The 17,671-nt window shown below is 45.3% G+C and overlaps 2 protein-coding genes across 5 annotated transcripts in view; one reads left to right on the top strand and one right to left on the bottom strand.

The window, feature by feature from the left end:
- CREBRF (CREB3 regulatory factor) overlaps positions 1-17,671 on the bottom strand; it is a 36,673-nt gene extending 19,002 nt beyond the window's left edge. Inside the window, exons 1-3 of one of the 4 annotated variants that reach the window (XM_042850836.2) lie at positions 17,532-17,671; positions 13,146-13,241; positions 1,438-1,627 (exon numbers count right to left, since the gene is read on the bottom strand). In XM_042850836.2, the coding sequence (XP_042706770.2) occupies positions 1,438-1,551 (114 nt within the window). In that variant the 5' untranslated portion in view covers positions 1,552-1,627; positions 13,146-13,241; positions 17,532-17,671. Of the gene's footprint in view, positions 1-1,437; positions 1,628-1,888; positions 2,001-13,145; positions 13,242-15,671; positions 15,712-17,531 lie in introns of those variants that run through there. The other 3 variants (XM_005298059.5, XM_005298058.5, XM_042850837.2) reach the window with 3 other exon arrangements.
- Positions 4,337-6,613, top strand: LOC135973173 (uncharacterized). The gene is made up of 2 exons (XM_065554947.1): positions 4,337-5,049; positions 6,044-6,613. The coding sequence occupies exons 1-2, from the start codon at positions 4,473-4,475 to the stop codon at positions 6,517-6,519; spliced, it is 1,053 nt and encodes a 350-aa protein (XP_065411019.1). The 5' UTR covers positions 4,337-4,472; the 3' UTR covers positions 6,520-6,613.

The following is a 17,671-nucleotide window of genomic DNA, read 5'->3' as shown; positions in this document are numbered from 1 at the left end:
CTCTTGTGAATGGACACTATCTAAGTTTTTCATCCACTGCTTCATCAGTGGGCCTTAATCTTGCTTTGCAGCACCCTTACTATTCTAGTCCTGGAAGCTTTAAGTACACCTCAATTATTTCAATCCTGGGTAGAGATTGATGATTTTACCAATTTGTTCCATTACAAACCAATTGCACATCTACTGGGGAAATAGGTGGAACTTTGTGTAGAAACATTTTGCAGTTAGGTTAGGATTACTGGCCACAGAAATATAAGTAAAAAGACTCATTCCTGCTTTTTGCCCTTATTCCTTATTTTTTACTCCTGCTTTACTGTTTCCACCCCATCCTCACGAGACATCACTCATTAGTCCTGGGAGCTAGGGAGGAAGCAGCATTGCATTACTCTCACCTAGAGTTGGGCTGGTATGTGAATCATTGCAGTAATAAAAGATTGTTCCAAGCACCTACCCTCATCAGGAAGACAACTTTGCTGAGTCCTGTTTTATGACAGAGATTACATGACCAGTCGTATCACTACCAGGGCCCAGAAATTCTATGGAATTTCTATACTGATTTTTGCAGCAAGGGTAAGCATTTAGTGTAGTATCCCCAGAGAAGTCACAGCGGGATACAAGCCTGTCAGAGAACCAGACCAATTATATCTCCTTATTTGTGTGTGTGCGTGCGCACAATAATGGAGCAGTGTAATGCTCGGTCAAAACCAACAGCCAGTTTAAAAACAAACAAACAAAACAAACAAACAAACTGAAACAATGCTATGAAGCAATGGCAGTTACGGCTGCAAATGAGTTACTGCTATAAGCCTGATTTTTGGTCTCCCTCTAAAATCCACAGAAGAAGTCACACTGGACTCAGACTGGTAGAAGTCAAAATTTCTTCTATAAAATTTGAAATGAACTGGACAAGAGGTTTCTGAATGAGGACTCTAGCAGGTCATAATTTGTGGTGTTTGCCTGAAAACCCACCGTGCTAGTAGGTGGTGATCTTGCTGGAAGATGATAAGTGTGTTTGACTGGCTCACTCTGCAGGTGGCTCATACGTCCACAGACAGAGAGGTAAAAGTGTCTCTCTAGAAAGAGTACCTAGGGTATGGGTTAAGCAGTCGTGAGAGTTAACAACTCTAAGAGCAGTCAAACCGGAGGAGAAAACTTGAGCTTTTAGTTTTGTTTGTCCATTGATGATTACTTTATTATTAAATAAAGCCAAATCCTATAAGGGGACAGTTTTGACTCTACCCAGCATCTTGGCTTTAACTTAAAACAGATTGGGAAAGGCATCTCACTTGTTATAATTTATACTCTTCTTCTGAAGGTTTCTTGTTAGCTCAAAAGAATCCTGTAATTTAACTATACTTTAAAAAATGCAGCAGTGTATGTGTGTGGAGGGAATACTTTACATAAGTAAATCAACCATAACACACACACCAGGCTTACCTGAGGCATTTCCAAGCCCAGATCCCCCAAATCCAATTCCAAACTTCTTGTTTTCTTCACTTTTGGATTCCTTTCCAGCTTTACTTCAGTGTCAGTGGGTAGCATATAACTCATGCAATGAAAGGGATAGAGGTTTTCCCTGAAATAACTTCAGTTCACACACATGGAGCTCTTCTCTCTTTGTAGACTTCTGTGTAAAATGAACATACCAAACACCAAAAGTTAACCTTTATTACACTACAAATTAAGAGCCACAAAAAGAAGAAAAATACAGGGTGGTTTTCCCTTCAGAAAAAAAAGTTAGTATCCCAACATGATCATTTCTGAGGGAGCAAAAAATAAAAATCCCCCGCAAAACTGAATAGACCTCATGCTGGAACATGCTACAAGAATTAGTTCTCCTCTCCTCCCGCACCCTGGTGTAAATGAAAAAGCATGGAACAAACAATACCTGTGCAGACCTTGCTGCTAGTTTAGACTATTTTCCATTAACTTTTGCCTCACTGTGTTTGTATGTCCTCTATCTAGATTGCGAGCTCTTCAGGATAGAGACTGTCTTTCCACGTGTCTGGAAAGTGCCCAGCATACTTTTAGGTCAATACAAACAACAGTCTTCATACATTTAATATCACAAAGTCAATAAATTCTAGAATGAGACTCATGTAATCATGATCTTTTCCAAAGTGGATATTGAGGGCATACCTGTTTTAGTGTTTTCCCCATCCTTCTCTTACAAGGTCAGCCCATCCACCTCAAGCTACAATTTAATCAGTTTCTCATGCAGTAACATCTAGTGGGAGAAGGGAAGTGCAGCAGACACACTCACTATTAAAAAGGGGAACTTTCCTATTGGAACTTAAAGTTTGGGCCAATTCCAATTTCGTTATTCTTCCACTGACTTCTGCCTGGGCCTGGGTTGTTTTGATCCAATTTATTCAATAGTAATTTACTTGACTCAATATCTTCTGAGTCCCTTGGATAGTTCAAATGCATGATTGGAAAGGAGCCCTTATTTAGGCAATCCTGCATTTGTAACCGCATGAGGAAGCAAGGCTATGAAAAAGCGAAGTACTTGGTGCAAACATGACAAAAAGCTCAGAAGATAAATGATGGTGAGTGCAGGAGAAACTGATTTATACATCAGAACTAACTAGCCATATTCATTCCTGGTGTAATTCCACTGACAAAGGCTGTTACACCAGGGATGAATTTGGCCAAATATTTATTGGCCTTCCTTCCCACACCCCCAAAAACATGAAAGTCTCTTTAAGGAATGATATGCACTGCCTAGATAAATCAGACAGCAGCAGTGTGGTATAAGTATTAAACCGAAATCCCAACTATCAACCCTGAAACAATAGTGCAGGAATATCAGTTGAAACATATTTCCATTTCTTTTAATGTAATTTTTTTTATTTTGCACATAAATCTCTTCTAAAAGTGAAATCACTTGCTCAGATTACTTAAGTTTATTGTCATTTTTAAATGCAGAAATAGCACTAGTAATGTTCTCCTACAGCAGAGTAAACATGCCAGGAAAAAAAGAATCCCTTTATAGACGAACTAACACAGGAAGGTAAATTATTCCTTCCCACTGAGGTAGTCTAACATTTTGTATATTGAATTTAGTATTTTTAAAAAGTCATTTATATCTTAAGGTAAGTGAAACAGAATGCAAACAAAGCTCATGCCACAGCAAAATAAAGTGGTTTTTAAATGGCAGAGTCACAAATATAAACAACAACAACAAAAATAAAAACCCACAAAGTTTCAGATAGCCCAAATTTTAACTAGGCAAGACAGGTCCTCAGTAAGACAATGCAAATGCTTCCAATGAAGCCACCCCTTTTAGGGCCTACATGTCAAATAAAAGCCAGCCAGTCTTTTCTGAAGTAAGATTTTCTTTCTAGCCTCATATTTCCAACAATCCCTTTTTTATTTTTGTGACAACTGATGTTTAAACTTTCTGGGAGACTGCCTCAGGGCATCAAGTGTGCAGCCCTTGTCTGTCTCAGTGCACTGAAAACTACACAAAGAAGAGACATCTACAGAGCAGGCTTGCTCAATGCTGTGAAATTTCACATTCGGTCGCAAAATAGATTTGCTCATTAGTCTAATGCAGGAGCAAAACTTTGCACTTTAACTTAAATTTTAAAAAAAGTATGGAAACTCATTTTGGAGCCTGGCTTTTCATATTTGTAGCTGGGGGGATGGAGGACGGGAGGCAGGGTTGAGGAAATGGATCTCATCTTTCAATACTAATCTGCACGTCAGAGTCTCTTTGCAATTCTGTATGTTCAGGGATCAATTTTATCTTCTATAAACTTAATATGCCAGCATCTTAATGATTTTTAGCATCCAGAATATCTGAAACTGCAAGTCTATGGAGTGTCAAGGTCAAATTCTGCCTTTTTACAATCCATACAACCCCACTGCCTTTGATACACAAGGTATAAAGTCGGGGCAGAATTTTGCCCAAACCCCTATGGCAATGGGTTCAGTAATGATTTGACACTTCCCAAAAGCTTCTCTGCTCCTCAATCTCCAGAGTCTGCAAGTGTTATGAAGGTTATTAAGGAACGTATCAAACGCTCATAAATTTAAGTATGGTAGTTGTTGATCTCCAACATAAACTCATAGGCCTGGTCTACACTAGGCGTTTATGTCGAAGTTAGCGCCGTTAAATCGAATTAACCCTGCACCCGTCCACACTGCGATGCTATTTAGTTCGACATAGAGGTCTCTTTAATTCGACTTCTGTACTCCTCCCCGACGAGGGGAGTAGCGCTAAATTCGACATGGCCATGTCGAATTAGGCTAGGTGTGGATGGAAATCGACGCTAATAGCTCCGGGAGCTATCCCACAGTGCACCACTCTGTTGACGCTCTGGACAGCAGTGCGAGCTCGGATGCTCTGACCAGCCACACAGGAAAAGCCCCGGGAAAATTTGAATTTGAATTCCTTTTCCTGTCTGGCCAGTTTGAATCTCATTTCCTGTCTGGACATCGTGGCGAGCACAGCAGCACTGGCAACGATGCAGAGCTCTCCAGCAGTGATGGCCGTGCAGTCTGGGAATAGAAAGAGAGCCCCAGCATGGACTGATCGTGAAGTCTTGGATCTCATCGCTGTGTGGGGCGATGAGTCCGTGCTTTCCGAGCTGCGATCCAAAAGAAGGAATGCAAAGATCTACGAGAAGATCTCTAAAGACATGGCAGAGAGAGGATACAGCCGGGATGCAACGCAGTGCCGCGTGAAAATCAAGGAGCTGAGACAAGGCTACCAGAAGACCAAAGAGGCAAACGGACGCTCCGGATCCCATCCCCAGACATCCCGTTTCTACGAGGCACTGCATTCCATCCTCGGTGCTGCCGCCACCACTACCCCACCAGTGACCGTGGACTCTGAGGATGGGATACTGTCCACGGCCGGTTCCTCAGACATGTTAGGGGACGGGGAAGATGAGGAAGGAGATGAGGAGGGCGAGGCAGTTGGCAGCTCTCACAACGCTGATTTCCCCGACAGCCAGGATCTCTTCATCACCCTTACAGAGATCCCCTACGAAGCGTCCCCAGCCATTACCCCGGACACAGAATCTGGTGAAGGATCAGCCAGTAAGTGTTGTAAACATCTAAACATTTATTTTTAACAAAACAGGAATATTAACAATTAAAAGAATGGGTTGTTCATGATTAGTGTGCCCTAGGCGCTTAACGGTTTAGTAAGGGGCAGTGCAAGTTTTGAAAAGAAATCTAGCAATGTCCGGTTTTCAGTGATTGTCCTGCACAAGCCGCTCTACTGTGTATTCCCTGCTACTGCAGCTACAGTAAAATGCGGTCTATATGTGCGGGGATAGAGCAGTAATCCTCCTGGGACATCTCGATGAAGCTCTCCTGGAGGTAACTTGAAAGCCGTTGCATGAGGTTCTTGGGGAGAGCGGCCTTATTGGGTCCTCCGAAGTACGACACGTTGCCGCGCCACGAGATTATCAGGTACTCGGGGATCATTGCTCTGCACAGCAGGGCGGCATACGGCCCTGGTCTTTGGAGGCTTTCCCGGAGCATTCTCTCTTTGTCGCTCTCGGAGATCCTCATCAGGGTGATGTCGGCCATGGTGACCTGCTTTTAATTAGGTAGGGGAATGTTAGTGTTGGGACTGCTTTCCCGTTCCTTTACAGAACTGTCACCGCTGGTTTGCAGCCACGCGGTGGAGGCGGGAGAGGGGCAGCCGAAAGGGATCATTCCCGGGGACAGCCGCGAGGGGGTGGGACAGGGGCAGAGTTCCCGCTTGCCGGATTGCTGGCAGCAGGGACTGACATTGATTTAAATGTGAAATGAGGCCAGTGGTAATATAAAAGTTTTAAACTGCCACAAGTGTACGGCTTACCATGTCTGCCTGCAACAGAAATTCCGTTGTGCTGCCTCGCTTCTCAAATGTGCTGTTCAAGACCCCAGGCACAGAATGCGAAGGCCGAGAATTCGACCTTGTGCTGAGTGCGCATGTGAAAGGTGCTGTGCATGGTCTTGTTCACAGAGAAAGACTATGTTCTTTGTTCACAACTACATTTATCTTTCAGAGGAATTCACTCCCTTTTTCCCATTTCCACAGCCCCGTCTGCGACTGTCTCACAACCTAGCCTGGAATCACACTCCCAGAGGCTAGCGCGGATTAGGCGTAGGAAGAAGAGGACACGGGAGGACATGTTCTCTGAGCTTATGGCCTCTTCCCAAGCCCAGGCAGCACAGCAGACCCAGTGGCGGGAGAACTTGACCCGAATGCACCAAGCCAACATGGATCGGGAGGAGAGGTGGCGGCAGGAAGACCAGCAGGCGACTCAAACGCTGCTTGGACTACTGAGGGAGCAAACGGACACGCTCCGGCGCCTTGTGGATGTTCTGCAGGAACGGAGGCAGGAGGACAGAGCCCCGCTGCAGTCCATCTCTAACCGCCCTCCCCCGCCACCAAGTCCCATACCCACCTCACCCAAAGTGCAAAGAAGGAGAGGCGGCAGAGTCCCTGCTAACTCTCACTCCACCCCTGCAGAGAGCTCTAGTAGCAGAAGGCTCTCATTTCCCAAAATTTGAAAAGTTCTTTCCTTCCCGCCTGACACAAGCCCACGTCCAAGTTTCACCTCCCAATGCCATGTGTAGTTGATAATAAAAAATTCGTTTCTGTTAACTACTGTTTCAATCATGTTCTTTTGGAGGAGGAGGGGAAAGGGGGTTGGAAATTGGACAGGACAGTCTCCTTTGGCAGGGTACATAGTCGGGGGCAGGCACAGCAGCAGGGCACATACACAGTGCAGTGATGCAGTGACTAGTTGCCCCGGTTAGTCTGGGAGGTTGTTTTGATGTAATGTTGGGGGGGGTGGGTTGCTCTGTGACTTTGTGGCGGGGGAGGGCAGTTACAGATCTTAAGCGCCGGTCCTTAGACAGGATCACAGAGCCACACAGCATGGGATCTGTAACCGTCCTCCCCCTGCCACAAAGTCAAATAGACCTCCCATACACACAGTCCCGATCAGGAGGGGTGACAGGCTCCGTTGAAACAAGCATCCCACCGCAGCGGAGCCTGTCAATCCTTGAGTTTAGAAGCTGCATTCGCATCACAACACTAGACCCGCCCCGCACCACAGTCTGCGTCCCAGTTTTAAAAAATTCCCGCTAAAACAGTATTAAAGAAAACGGTGTGCTTTAACAAAGTAGAACTATTTTTATTTCGACACGTGTGTTGGAGGGGGGGTGAAGGGGGTATGTAACTGGATAGGATAGTCAACATTACCTGGGTAAAGAAACGGGGGCAGGTTTAGCTTCTCAGTACACAAACTATAAAATCACAGGTTACCCTGCTCACTCAGGAACTTTGCTTTCAAAGCCTCCCGGATGCACAGCGCTTCCCGCTGGTCTCTTCTAATCGCCCGGCTGTCTGGCTGTGAGTAATCACCAGCCAGGCTATTTTCCTCAACCTCCCACCCCGCCATAAAGGTCTCCCCCTTGCTCTCACAGAGATTGTGGAGCACACAGCAAGCTGCTATAACAATGGGGATATTGGTTTCGCTGAGATCACAGCGAGTCAGTAAGCTTCTCCATCTCCCCTTGAGACGGCCAAAAGCACACTCCACCACCATTCTGCACTTGCTCAGCCGGTAGTTGAAGAGTTCTTTTTCAGTGTCCAGGGCGCCAGTATAGGGCTTCATGAGCCAGGGCATTAGCGGGTAGGCTGGGTCCCCGAGGATGACTATAGGCATCTCCACATCCCCAACAGTTATTTTGTGGTCCGGGAAGTAAATACCTTGTTGCAGCCGTCTAAACAGACCAGAGTTCCTGAAAACACGAGCGTCATGAACCTTGCCCGGCCATCCCACGTAGATGTTGGTAAAACGTCCCCTGTGGTCCACCAGTGCTTGCAGCACCATGGAAAAGTATCCCTTTCGGTTAATGTACTGGGTGGCCTGGTGGTCCGGTGCCAGGATAGGGATGTGAGTTCCATCTATGGCCCCACCGCAGTTTGGGAATCCCATCGCTGCGAAGCCATCTATGATCGCCTCCACGTTTCCCAGGGTCACTACCTTTGGCAGCAGTACATCAACGATTGCCTTCGCTACTTGCATCACAACAACCCCCACGGTAGATTTGCCCACCCCAAACTGGTTCGCGACTGACCGGTAGCTGTCTGGCGTTGCAAGCTTCCACAGGGCTATGGCCACTCGCTTCTGTACACTCAGTGCAGCTCGCAACCGGGTGTCACTGCGCTTCAGGGCAGGGGACAGCAACTCACAAAGTTCCAGGAAAGTTCCCTTCCGCATGCGAAAGTTTCGCAGCCACTGGGATTCATCCCAGACCTGCAGCACTATGCGGTCCCACCACTCAGTGCTTGTCTCCCGTGCCCAGAATCGCCGTTCCACGGCATCAACATGACCCATTGCCACTGTGATGTCCTCGGCGCTGGGTCGCCTGCTTTCTGACAGGTCTGTGCTACTCTCAGACTTCAGGACATCACCGCGGTGCCGTAGCCTCCTTGCCTGACTTTTCTGCATCTGCCTCAGGGAAACCTTTATGATAAGCTGCGAGACGTTGAGAGCGGCCACAACTGCAGCGATGGTCGCAGCGGGCTCCATGCTCGGAGTACAGTGGCGTCCGCGCTGTCAATGACTGGAAAAGCGCGCGAACTGTTTTCCCGCCGGCGCTTTCAGGGAGGGAGGGCGGGAGTGATGGACGGATGACGACAGTTTCCCAAAAGCACCCTCGACTCATTTTGTTACCCAGAAGGCATTGCCGGCTACACCCAGAATTCCAATGGGCAGAGGGGACTGCGGGAACTGTGGGATAGCTGACCACAGTGCACCGCTTCGAATGTCGACGCTATCACCGTTAGTGTGGACGCACAAAGTCGAATTACTGTCCTTAGTGTGGACACACACGTTCGACTTTGCAATATCGATTACAAAAATTCGATGCAAGTAAAATCGAACTACTCTCGTAGTGTAGACAAGGCCATAGTGTCATATTCTCAAATGTCTCGTGCCCTTACTTGACTAGACAGAATGTATTCAAATAATCATTCTTTTTCATAAATCTTGTAAGTTTTTGTTCTTAGTCCAAAATCTCATCAGAACACTTCAATGATGGTACTTCAATCATACTTAGATAAATGCTAATGTTCATACTCTATGGGTAACCTCTGGTATTTACTGGTAGTTTTGAGGACAAGACAATTAAATGGTAAGAAACAGTGAGGGGCACAAGCTAATGACGCAGTTAGAGATTCTTAGTCTACCGTGTTCTCCACATTTACTATAGAGCAGGTCTGCCTTTTATTCTTTTCCATTCCTAAATTCCCTGGAATCATCAAAATCTTTATGATAAAACAAAAAAAAATTAAACTTACTTAACATTTTCTGGGGCTGGTAGATTATAATTTAATGCACCAATCAACAATGTCTATGGAAACATGGGTTTAAAATCAGAATTGGTTGGAAAGGAAAATGAGTTTGTGGATCTCAAAGGACCTATTTATCCACATAAAACTACTATACAGTTCATCCATTATAAACAGTCTGTGCTTAAGACCACACTAGACCAGACTAGCAGGGGTGCTGCAGATCAGGATTCAGCATACTGAATACAAATTTGTATGAATGGAAAGAACTGAAGGGGGGCCTAGAATAGGAGTATAAGTAATACTGAAGATCAGTACACTTGCAGAGTTGTATGGGAGCACTTGCCCTTTAAGAGAGTTCCATTAATTCCTTAAATAAACATTAAAGGATACTGGGCATTGGTAATGTAATAAACCCTTTCACTTCTAAATCACTGATGCTCCACGTGGGTTGTGATCATAAAGTTATAACCAACCCCTGTTCAGTGGAGTTTTCTAACTGATTATCTTGCTGGTGGATCTTAATAGAAATGCTAAATGAACCACAGAGACAACTTTCAAGCTGGACCCTTCAATGTCAGGGTTGTTACATTGATGTGGTATTCCAGGGGAGTTCGCATTGCCACTTCCTGTGTTGTATTTTATTCTCCCAGGTTGTAAATCCATCACCTTTCACCAGCATTAAATTCACTCAAAAGAAACCCCAAAGAGAAATTTCCAAACAACTGCAAGAGAATCTAGCTGAATGGCTTTACAATATACAGTGCACCTCAATCTGCAATATGAATTTTGTACTATAATTAGTTATGAGCAAGATTGCTATTTCATGTTTGTGATGTTAGATGCACATTTTGTACAGTTTGAAAATAGTAAATATAGCTATATCTTTTGTTAAGAACTTGCACAGTGCCTATTATCACAGCAGCTAAGCACTTAGTTACAGAGTTAAAGTGCATTACATAAACAATTACATTTTCACTATCATAAGAAGTGTTTCAGCTGCTATTAATATGTCAAAGTTCCATTTTTAATACCAGAAGAAAGGGAGGAGAAAACATGTTTTCATGACTTCCCATGTGTACTAATCAATATTTTATTGATATTAATATTTGTACATGATTTGGAAGATGAAGAAATATAACTTTAAAGTTTCCCCAAACACCTGTTAGGCCTGAGGACGAAGCCTATTAGCATAGGTGAAGAATGCCAGAGATGTCACATCCCCCAAAACTATGCCCATGTAATTTAAGAAGAACAACAGTATATGCTAGGTGTGTGTACTGTACTTAGCTGTAGCATTAACAATAATTTTTTTTTAAGTTAACTAGATTTGTCTCCTGTGCTTTTTGTTATAGCTTCTTTCCTCTTCCTGAGTTTATTTCACTTTGTTTTCTGTTATGGACAACATATCTTCCCCACAACCCCCATTTGTCTCCCTACATTAAGTTCTGTTCTATACCTCTTCCCTTATATTTTAAGTCTCACTCCCCTTTCTCGCCCCAACCCACTGAAGATGGATCTCTTTTTTTGAAGGGTGGAATGTCTTCCTCCAACAATAGATGATTATGATGGTCCCTTCTCGCCTTAATGTCTATGAGTTTATAAATACATGTTGAAACTCCCCCCCCCCCCCCCCCAAAACCTGTATATGCATCCACCTGCACCTGCCCAGAGGCTCATTTCCCTCACCTCCTCCAACACCAGGATCCTGATAAAACTGCAGCAGCACAACCTGAGCCATTGTGCCTTTTGGCTTCTCCTCCCATCCTGAAAAGCAAGGAACAGCTCAGGACACTCTACTCCCCAGCTCTCCTCCCACATTTTAAGAAAATGCTGCCCTGCTGAACTTTTCTGCTATCAAATTCTTCCACTCTTCATCTTAGAGTAGTAGGCCCTAGGATCATATTGCTTCCAGGTTTGCCTCTTTCCCTCAGAAGAAAGAACCAGCAGCTCCTGTTGCTCTGCTCCCTCTCCCCAGTGAGATTACTCTCCCAAAACAAAATTTCTATTTGACAAAAGCAGACTGGTTTTCAAGACCTGTAAGTAAAAAGAACAGGAGTACTTGTGGCACCTTAGAGACTAACAAAGTGGTACTATTAACCAGGGTGGGCAACCTGCAGCCCATCAGGATAATCCGCTGGCGGGCCGCCAGTTTGTTTACATTTGCACGGCCACCCACAGCTCCCAGTGGCTGCAGTTTGCCGTTCCCGGGCAATGGGAGCTGTGGGAAGCGGCAGCCAGCACATCCCTGCGGCCTGCGACACTTCCCACAGCTCCCATTGGCCGGGAACGGCGAACCGCGGCCACTGGGAACAGTGGGCGGCCATGCAAATATAAACAAACTGTCTGGCGGCCTGCCAGTGGATTACCCTGATGGGCCGCGTGCAGCCCGCGGGCCACAGGTTGGCCACCACTGTATTAAACAGAACCCTTTGTCTGCAAGCAGGCATCCACTGGGCTATAACTGCACAAAACAGTGATCCATACTATTAATAACTTTAACTACTACAGCAAACAAGAAGTGTATGGTACTAGATTATAAAGAGTAAATTCATAGTTTATTTGAACACATATCCTTATGCAAGAATTTCAGCCAAATAGCTCAAAGGTTACTCAGGAATGCTTCATTTCTGCATATTACATAAGCAGACTAATAGATGCCAGCAACTGATCACTGCTTTTTCACTGCATGTCATATTTCAAAGAGACTTTAAACAATATTGTTGCACTTAAGATTCTTAAAAAACCCACCAACCACCTATCCCTTTTGTAATAAAATGTTAACTTTTCTGTGCATTTTGGGGTGGGCAAAGGGGCTGGTGTTTGAATGGACATATCAGACCAAATAATATTTTTAAATCGTTGAGCCCCGCCTGCCTCACTGTTCTGCAAGGTGTTCTGCTGTAGGTGCTAATAGCAACATATTCAAACAATAGCACCGTAAGCCCAAGGATCTCAAAAGGTAAGCATCATTATTCCTCTTCTAAAAGGACAGGGAATTTGAAGTACAGGAAAGTTAAGTGACTTGCTCCAGGTCACAGCAAGTCAGTGGAAGAATTGGGGATAGTACCCAGATATCTTGATTCATATTCTTGCTCTAACCACTACACTACATTCCTCTTTAAACTCTAATACTACCAGCACCACTTTCCTCCGAACACCTGCTGCATGGACATCTTATTCGAGAAAAACCTCATCAGACAAAGTGGAAAACTGCAGCAGGTTAAGTGTAACAGTGAAGGACTGTTTTGTATTTTCATCTGTATTCAAGTGCTACAGGTTACACTATTTTCAGGCAAGTTATTAACAGCTTTCAATTAATTCTTAAGATCTTTTAATACTTTTAGGAATCAATTTTAACTGTGAAAGGGATTAATTAGCATATGGATTTTACCAAAGTACTGTAAAACTAGAAAATAATTACTTTCCACAAGAGATAATGATTAAACTGGTTTCTTCTGCTTACGTTTCAAGGGAATTCACTGTTAGGAAAAGAACAATGAAGAGAGAAAACGAAAACAAAACTAAGCAATTATATAACTGATCTTTTGGAAGGAGTGTCCTAGCATAAGCAATGCTATAGAGATGTAGAATATGAAGTCATCGTCTCCACTCTTCTGCCAGTGCAGGGTACAGGATTAGAGCACAGTCTTTGAGGAGAATGTGAGGGGCGCAAAGAAGGAAGAAATCCTTAATGCTCAGAAACCTCCTGAGTGAAGGGAAATGTAAACTTATTCTAAGTCCTCGTATTGTGGAATTATATTTTATATTTATGGAAATGAAAAAAGTTATGGTATTAACTGCCATCTCAACACAAAATATTCAAACTCACATATTTTATAGCCAAGAAGTGTGCAAGTGTAGTCAATTTATCCATTATCAAACAACTGATAAAAATATAATCCAATTGCCCATGCCATCCAGAAACCTGTAGGAAATGTAAATGAACAAAAACAGAAGTGTTTATTTTTTCTTAAAATGAGTCTTGGCACAGGCTACACTTTAAAGCCTAAGACAACACATTCAAGTAATCATCCCCTAGCACAGTTTCCCAAACTTGGGACGCCTCTTGTTTAGGGAAAGCCCCTGGTGGGCCGGGCCGGTTTGTTTACCTGCCATGTCCGCAGGTCCGGCCAATCGCAGCTCCAGGCCAATGGGAGCTGCGGGAAGCGGCGGCCAGTACGTCCCTTGGCCTGCGCTGCTTCCCGCAGCTCCCATTGGCCTGGAGCGGCGAACCGCGGCCAGTGGGAGCCGCGATCGGCCGGACCTGCGCATGCAGCAGGTAAACAAACTGGCTCGGCCCACCAGGGGCTTTCCCTAAACAAGCGGCGTCCCAAGTTTGGGAAACACTGCCCTAGCACCAATCTGTTAGGCAGATTTTCCTATATATTGGTTATTCTGTGTTGCAGTAGAACCTCAGAGTTACGCACACCTTGGGAATGGAGGTTGTTCCTAACTCTGAAAAGTTGGGAACTCTGAACAAAAAGTTATGGTTGTTCTTTCAAAAGTTTACACCTGAAAAATAACAATACAGCTTTGAAACTTTACCATGCAGAAGAAATATGCTGTTTTTAACCATTTTAATTTAAACGAAACAAGCACAGAAACAGTTTCCTTACCATGTCAAGTCTTTTTAAACTTTCACTTTATTTTTAGTAGTTTGTGTTTAACACAGTACTGTACAATATTTGCTTTTTTTGGTTTCTGCTGCCTGATTGCATACTTTCCGGTTCCAAATGAGGTATGAGATTGATCGGTCAGTTCCTAACTCTGGTGTTTGTAAATCTGAGATTCTACTGTACCTCAAATAAATCGTCTCATAGGGTTTTATATGCTTGATCCTCAAGGAATCTCTCTGATGCAGATAAATAATTTGTTCATTATACAGTTGGGAAAACTGGCATATAGGGTTAAGTGGTATGATGCATCAGAGATGGTATCCTCTGACCACTAAATAATGCCTCTATCAAACACAGACAATCCGTTATAAGTTAGCTAGTGTTTGTACTCGAAAAGTACTGAGAATTATAACTCATTTCTCACTCCAGGAGCTGTACTATCAAGCAATGAGTTTTACAGGCCATGTGATCATTATCCACTGTCCTTCAACATCAACCATACCAGGTTAGTTGACAATCCAAAGTATACCAATCACCTAAAATATCTAAGACCTAGCAGTTTCCACCCCTTAAGGCTGCCCACAATGAACATGCACCAGGTCCCCCACAAAACTTCTGTATCTACATCTATTATTCTTACTCCAAAAAAGAAGTGTAAATGTTATAATTAAAAAACCCACAAGGGTACTTCAGCTGTGCTCAGAAGTAAGCTGTCTGACATATGCAACCTAGATGTCAGCCCACCTTTTTATTACTCTATTTTTAATTCAAGTCTCTTACAGCTTGAAAGACCATGAGCCAAGTCTCATCACACTTATACTGGTTTTACACCAGTGTGACTTCAAGGAGTTCCCACTGCTTTACACTGTGAACAAACCAGGCCTACTGTGGTTTCAATCCAGAAATTAATATTTCAGTGTGTACAGTTAAAAACTTAAAATAAAGAATCTAATCTGTACTGGAGTTTGAAAAAAGTGGAACATTTTAATTGGTTGGTTCAGAACAAAAGATAGAAGAATTCTGGTCCTGAAATTAAAACACTAATTATTGGATCAGTTACTGAAGATAATCCTATAAAAAAAATACAGCGTGCCTCACCTATGCACATGCCACAGTTGTATTAAGGAACTGTCAAATCACAGGAATGAGATTAGGGCACGCCTCATAACTCAAAGGGATGGAGAAGTTCAGTAGTTCACCAAAAAGGCCCTAATCATACAAAAAGCTCCCCGGCAAGCAGATGCCAGCTGAAAGCCCCACTGAAGTAGAGGAGGGTCCTTGTAGGTGCAGAAGTTTACCTATTTGGTGACCTATTGATTTGAAAGAGGCTCTGTACCAGGATCCATCAATACAAAGCTCCTTATAGGAATGATCTCATGGAATGTTAATATTTTCTTATTTATAAGAAAAGAACGGAAAGAAGGATGATCAGAAAACTCATGCTTGGATAAACACCTTAATTTGTTTTAAAAGGGAAGTAATTCAGATTAATATTGGATTAAACGCCACATTTCTAGAATAGTTAATGAACAGTTTATGACACTTTCTGAATTTTAGATCAAACGTTTTTTGTAGAACATCAATATTGTGTATGATTATTCCTCATTTACAAAAGCCAGAAGTGAACAGACTCATGGGGGAAGGAGGGAGGGTTTAAGCATGAAAAGAGAGAGAACATAACTTTAAAGAACCAAGTTACAGAGAATCTGTCTCCTTAACAATAAATGAAGATGTTTTACCCTCAGTTTTCTGATACAAACAAACAATATTAGTGATGAGAAGTCCTGGGAGTGATAGCAAGGAATTAGGTCTGCCCTGAGTCAGAGGGTAACTAGGAAAGATGGTCTGGGTATGTGTGGGGTAGTCAGAGCAGCAGAGGAAGTGTTCCACTAGTTTTGTAAATTACTTCTTGTCCTGCATGTACCTCCTGACACCCCCTTGACTTCAGAGAGCAGGAGCGCAACCTTCCAGCCCAATCACCTGGATCAGGAATCTCCCCTTTCTGCATCGCCCCGGAGCCCTATCTGTGCCTCTCCCCGCCACCTCAAAGGGGAAGGGAGCTACTCTTCCTAGCACACCCCTGGCTGAGCCCGCCCGCCTGTCTCCCCCACCTCCGACCCAGGCCCCACAGGCACTGTCTCCCCTCGCCAACCCCTTGTGCCTGGGCCTCGCCCCCTCCTCCTGACCCACTAACACACCTCCCAGCCAACATGGCCGCCCCACCAACCAGCACCGAGCGCAGCCTAACCCGCGACACAGCCCGCCCCGCCCCACCCCCTTCCCAACCTGATTGGCCAACCAACCTCCCAAGCTCGCACCCATTGGTCCGAACCGCCGCCACTCACCCGCCCAGCGGCTCTTTCAAGCTAGTGTGAGGCAACATGTAAACAAATCACTTTCATAGGCTCCTCAGCTAGGCAGTGCCGCTCCCCCCACTTTCAAAGGGAAGGAAGGGGGGGGGGGAGCTACTTCGCTTCAGAGGGAAGGGATAATGGAACCTACTCTCACCAACTACAGCGTCCAGGCATGGGGGGAGGGGGAGGCAGGAGGCTCGCAGGCAGTTAAGTTCGCCCCACAAATCCCCCTATAGGGGAGGAAATAAGGACGGATCTCCAGCTAGTTTCCAGGCCTGTCACAAGCCTTTGACTCCTCCAGGAGCCCACGGATCCCCCGCCCCACAACCGCAAACTAGTTACATAGAGTCACGGGGCTGAGTTAGGAGACTCCCTCACCCGTTTCCCACCCAGCTGTCGCCTGTCTCCCCTATTTGCACTGATCCCTTATATACTGAGGGCTGAACAATCCCTTCATCCATACTACCAGAACCCACAAAGCCCCTGGAGGGAAGGCGCTTTAATCCCCATGATCGTACAGTGCAGGCTCTGCTCCCAGTGCCACGGCACAGACGCCTGATAGATGTAGGTTGCAATGGAAGCCGACAGGCCACTGCTAACTCAGTGCACGCCCCTGCACATGCTGCTGCTTTCCTTCGCAGTCTTTTTCAACTCCTTCTGCTACTAACTTGCAGACATTCATTCCAAAACATACCAAAGGCCTAAGAAACGACAGCAGTACAATCAACTGTGCCAACGGGTCAGACACCTCGGAAGCAGAGAAACTCAGACATCTGCCTAGCACGGGGCTGTTCCGATCATACTACCAACAACCACCCCCTTGAAGGAGCACAGGGAAGCGTCTGCTGCCCTCCACATCTCTATCAGCGTGGTACCTCCCCCCTCCCATGCGCCTCTCCAAAACCAAGAGAGGGAATCGGAGGCAGACACACCCCTTTTTCACCCTGGGATTACCCTAGCCTCAGTACCCCGGTCCTTCCTGGTGTGTATCAGCGACTCTCCTGACCTACTCTGGCTGCAGCGCCTGTACCCCTCTGCTGGGTTAAAGGGGCAATACATGCAGCCACCCCCCACCCCGGGAAGGACTGCACCAGCCTCCACACCGCTGCCCCCAGCCCTTGTCCTGCCATGGGCTGCTAGTGCAACAGTCTCTATAGCCTCCGCCCTGTCAGACCTGCTGCTGCTGCTACCGCCACCCCCACGACCCCTCCCTGCCCGAGGCTGCTGCAGCAGCCTGTCCCTCACCTGGCGTCCCCCCGACCCAGCGGGGGAAAGGGATATCTCAGTAGGGGGCGTCGCCCATCCCGCTCCGGCCCGGACCCTCCATGCTGCTTTGGGGTTTGTTTTGTTTATGTCTCTTCCTGACGGGTTCCCGGAAATCGCGT

Source organism: Chrysemys picta, chromosome 8 (assembly GCF_011386835.1).
Source record: "Chrysemys picta bellii isolate R12L10 chromosome 8, ASM1138683v2, whole genome shotgun sequence".
Classification (NCBI taxonomy): Eukaryota; Metazoa; Chordata; order Testudines; family Emydidae; genus Chrysemys; species Chrysemys picta.
Note: the sequence above shows the minus strand (reverse complement) of the source record. Positions and strands in the feature narration are given on the sequence as shown.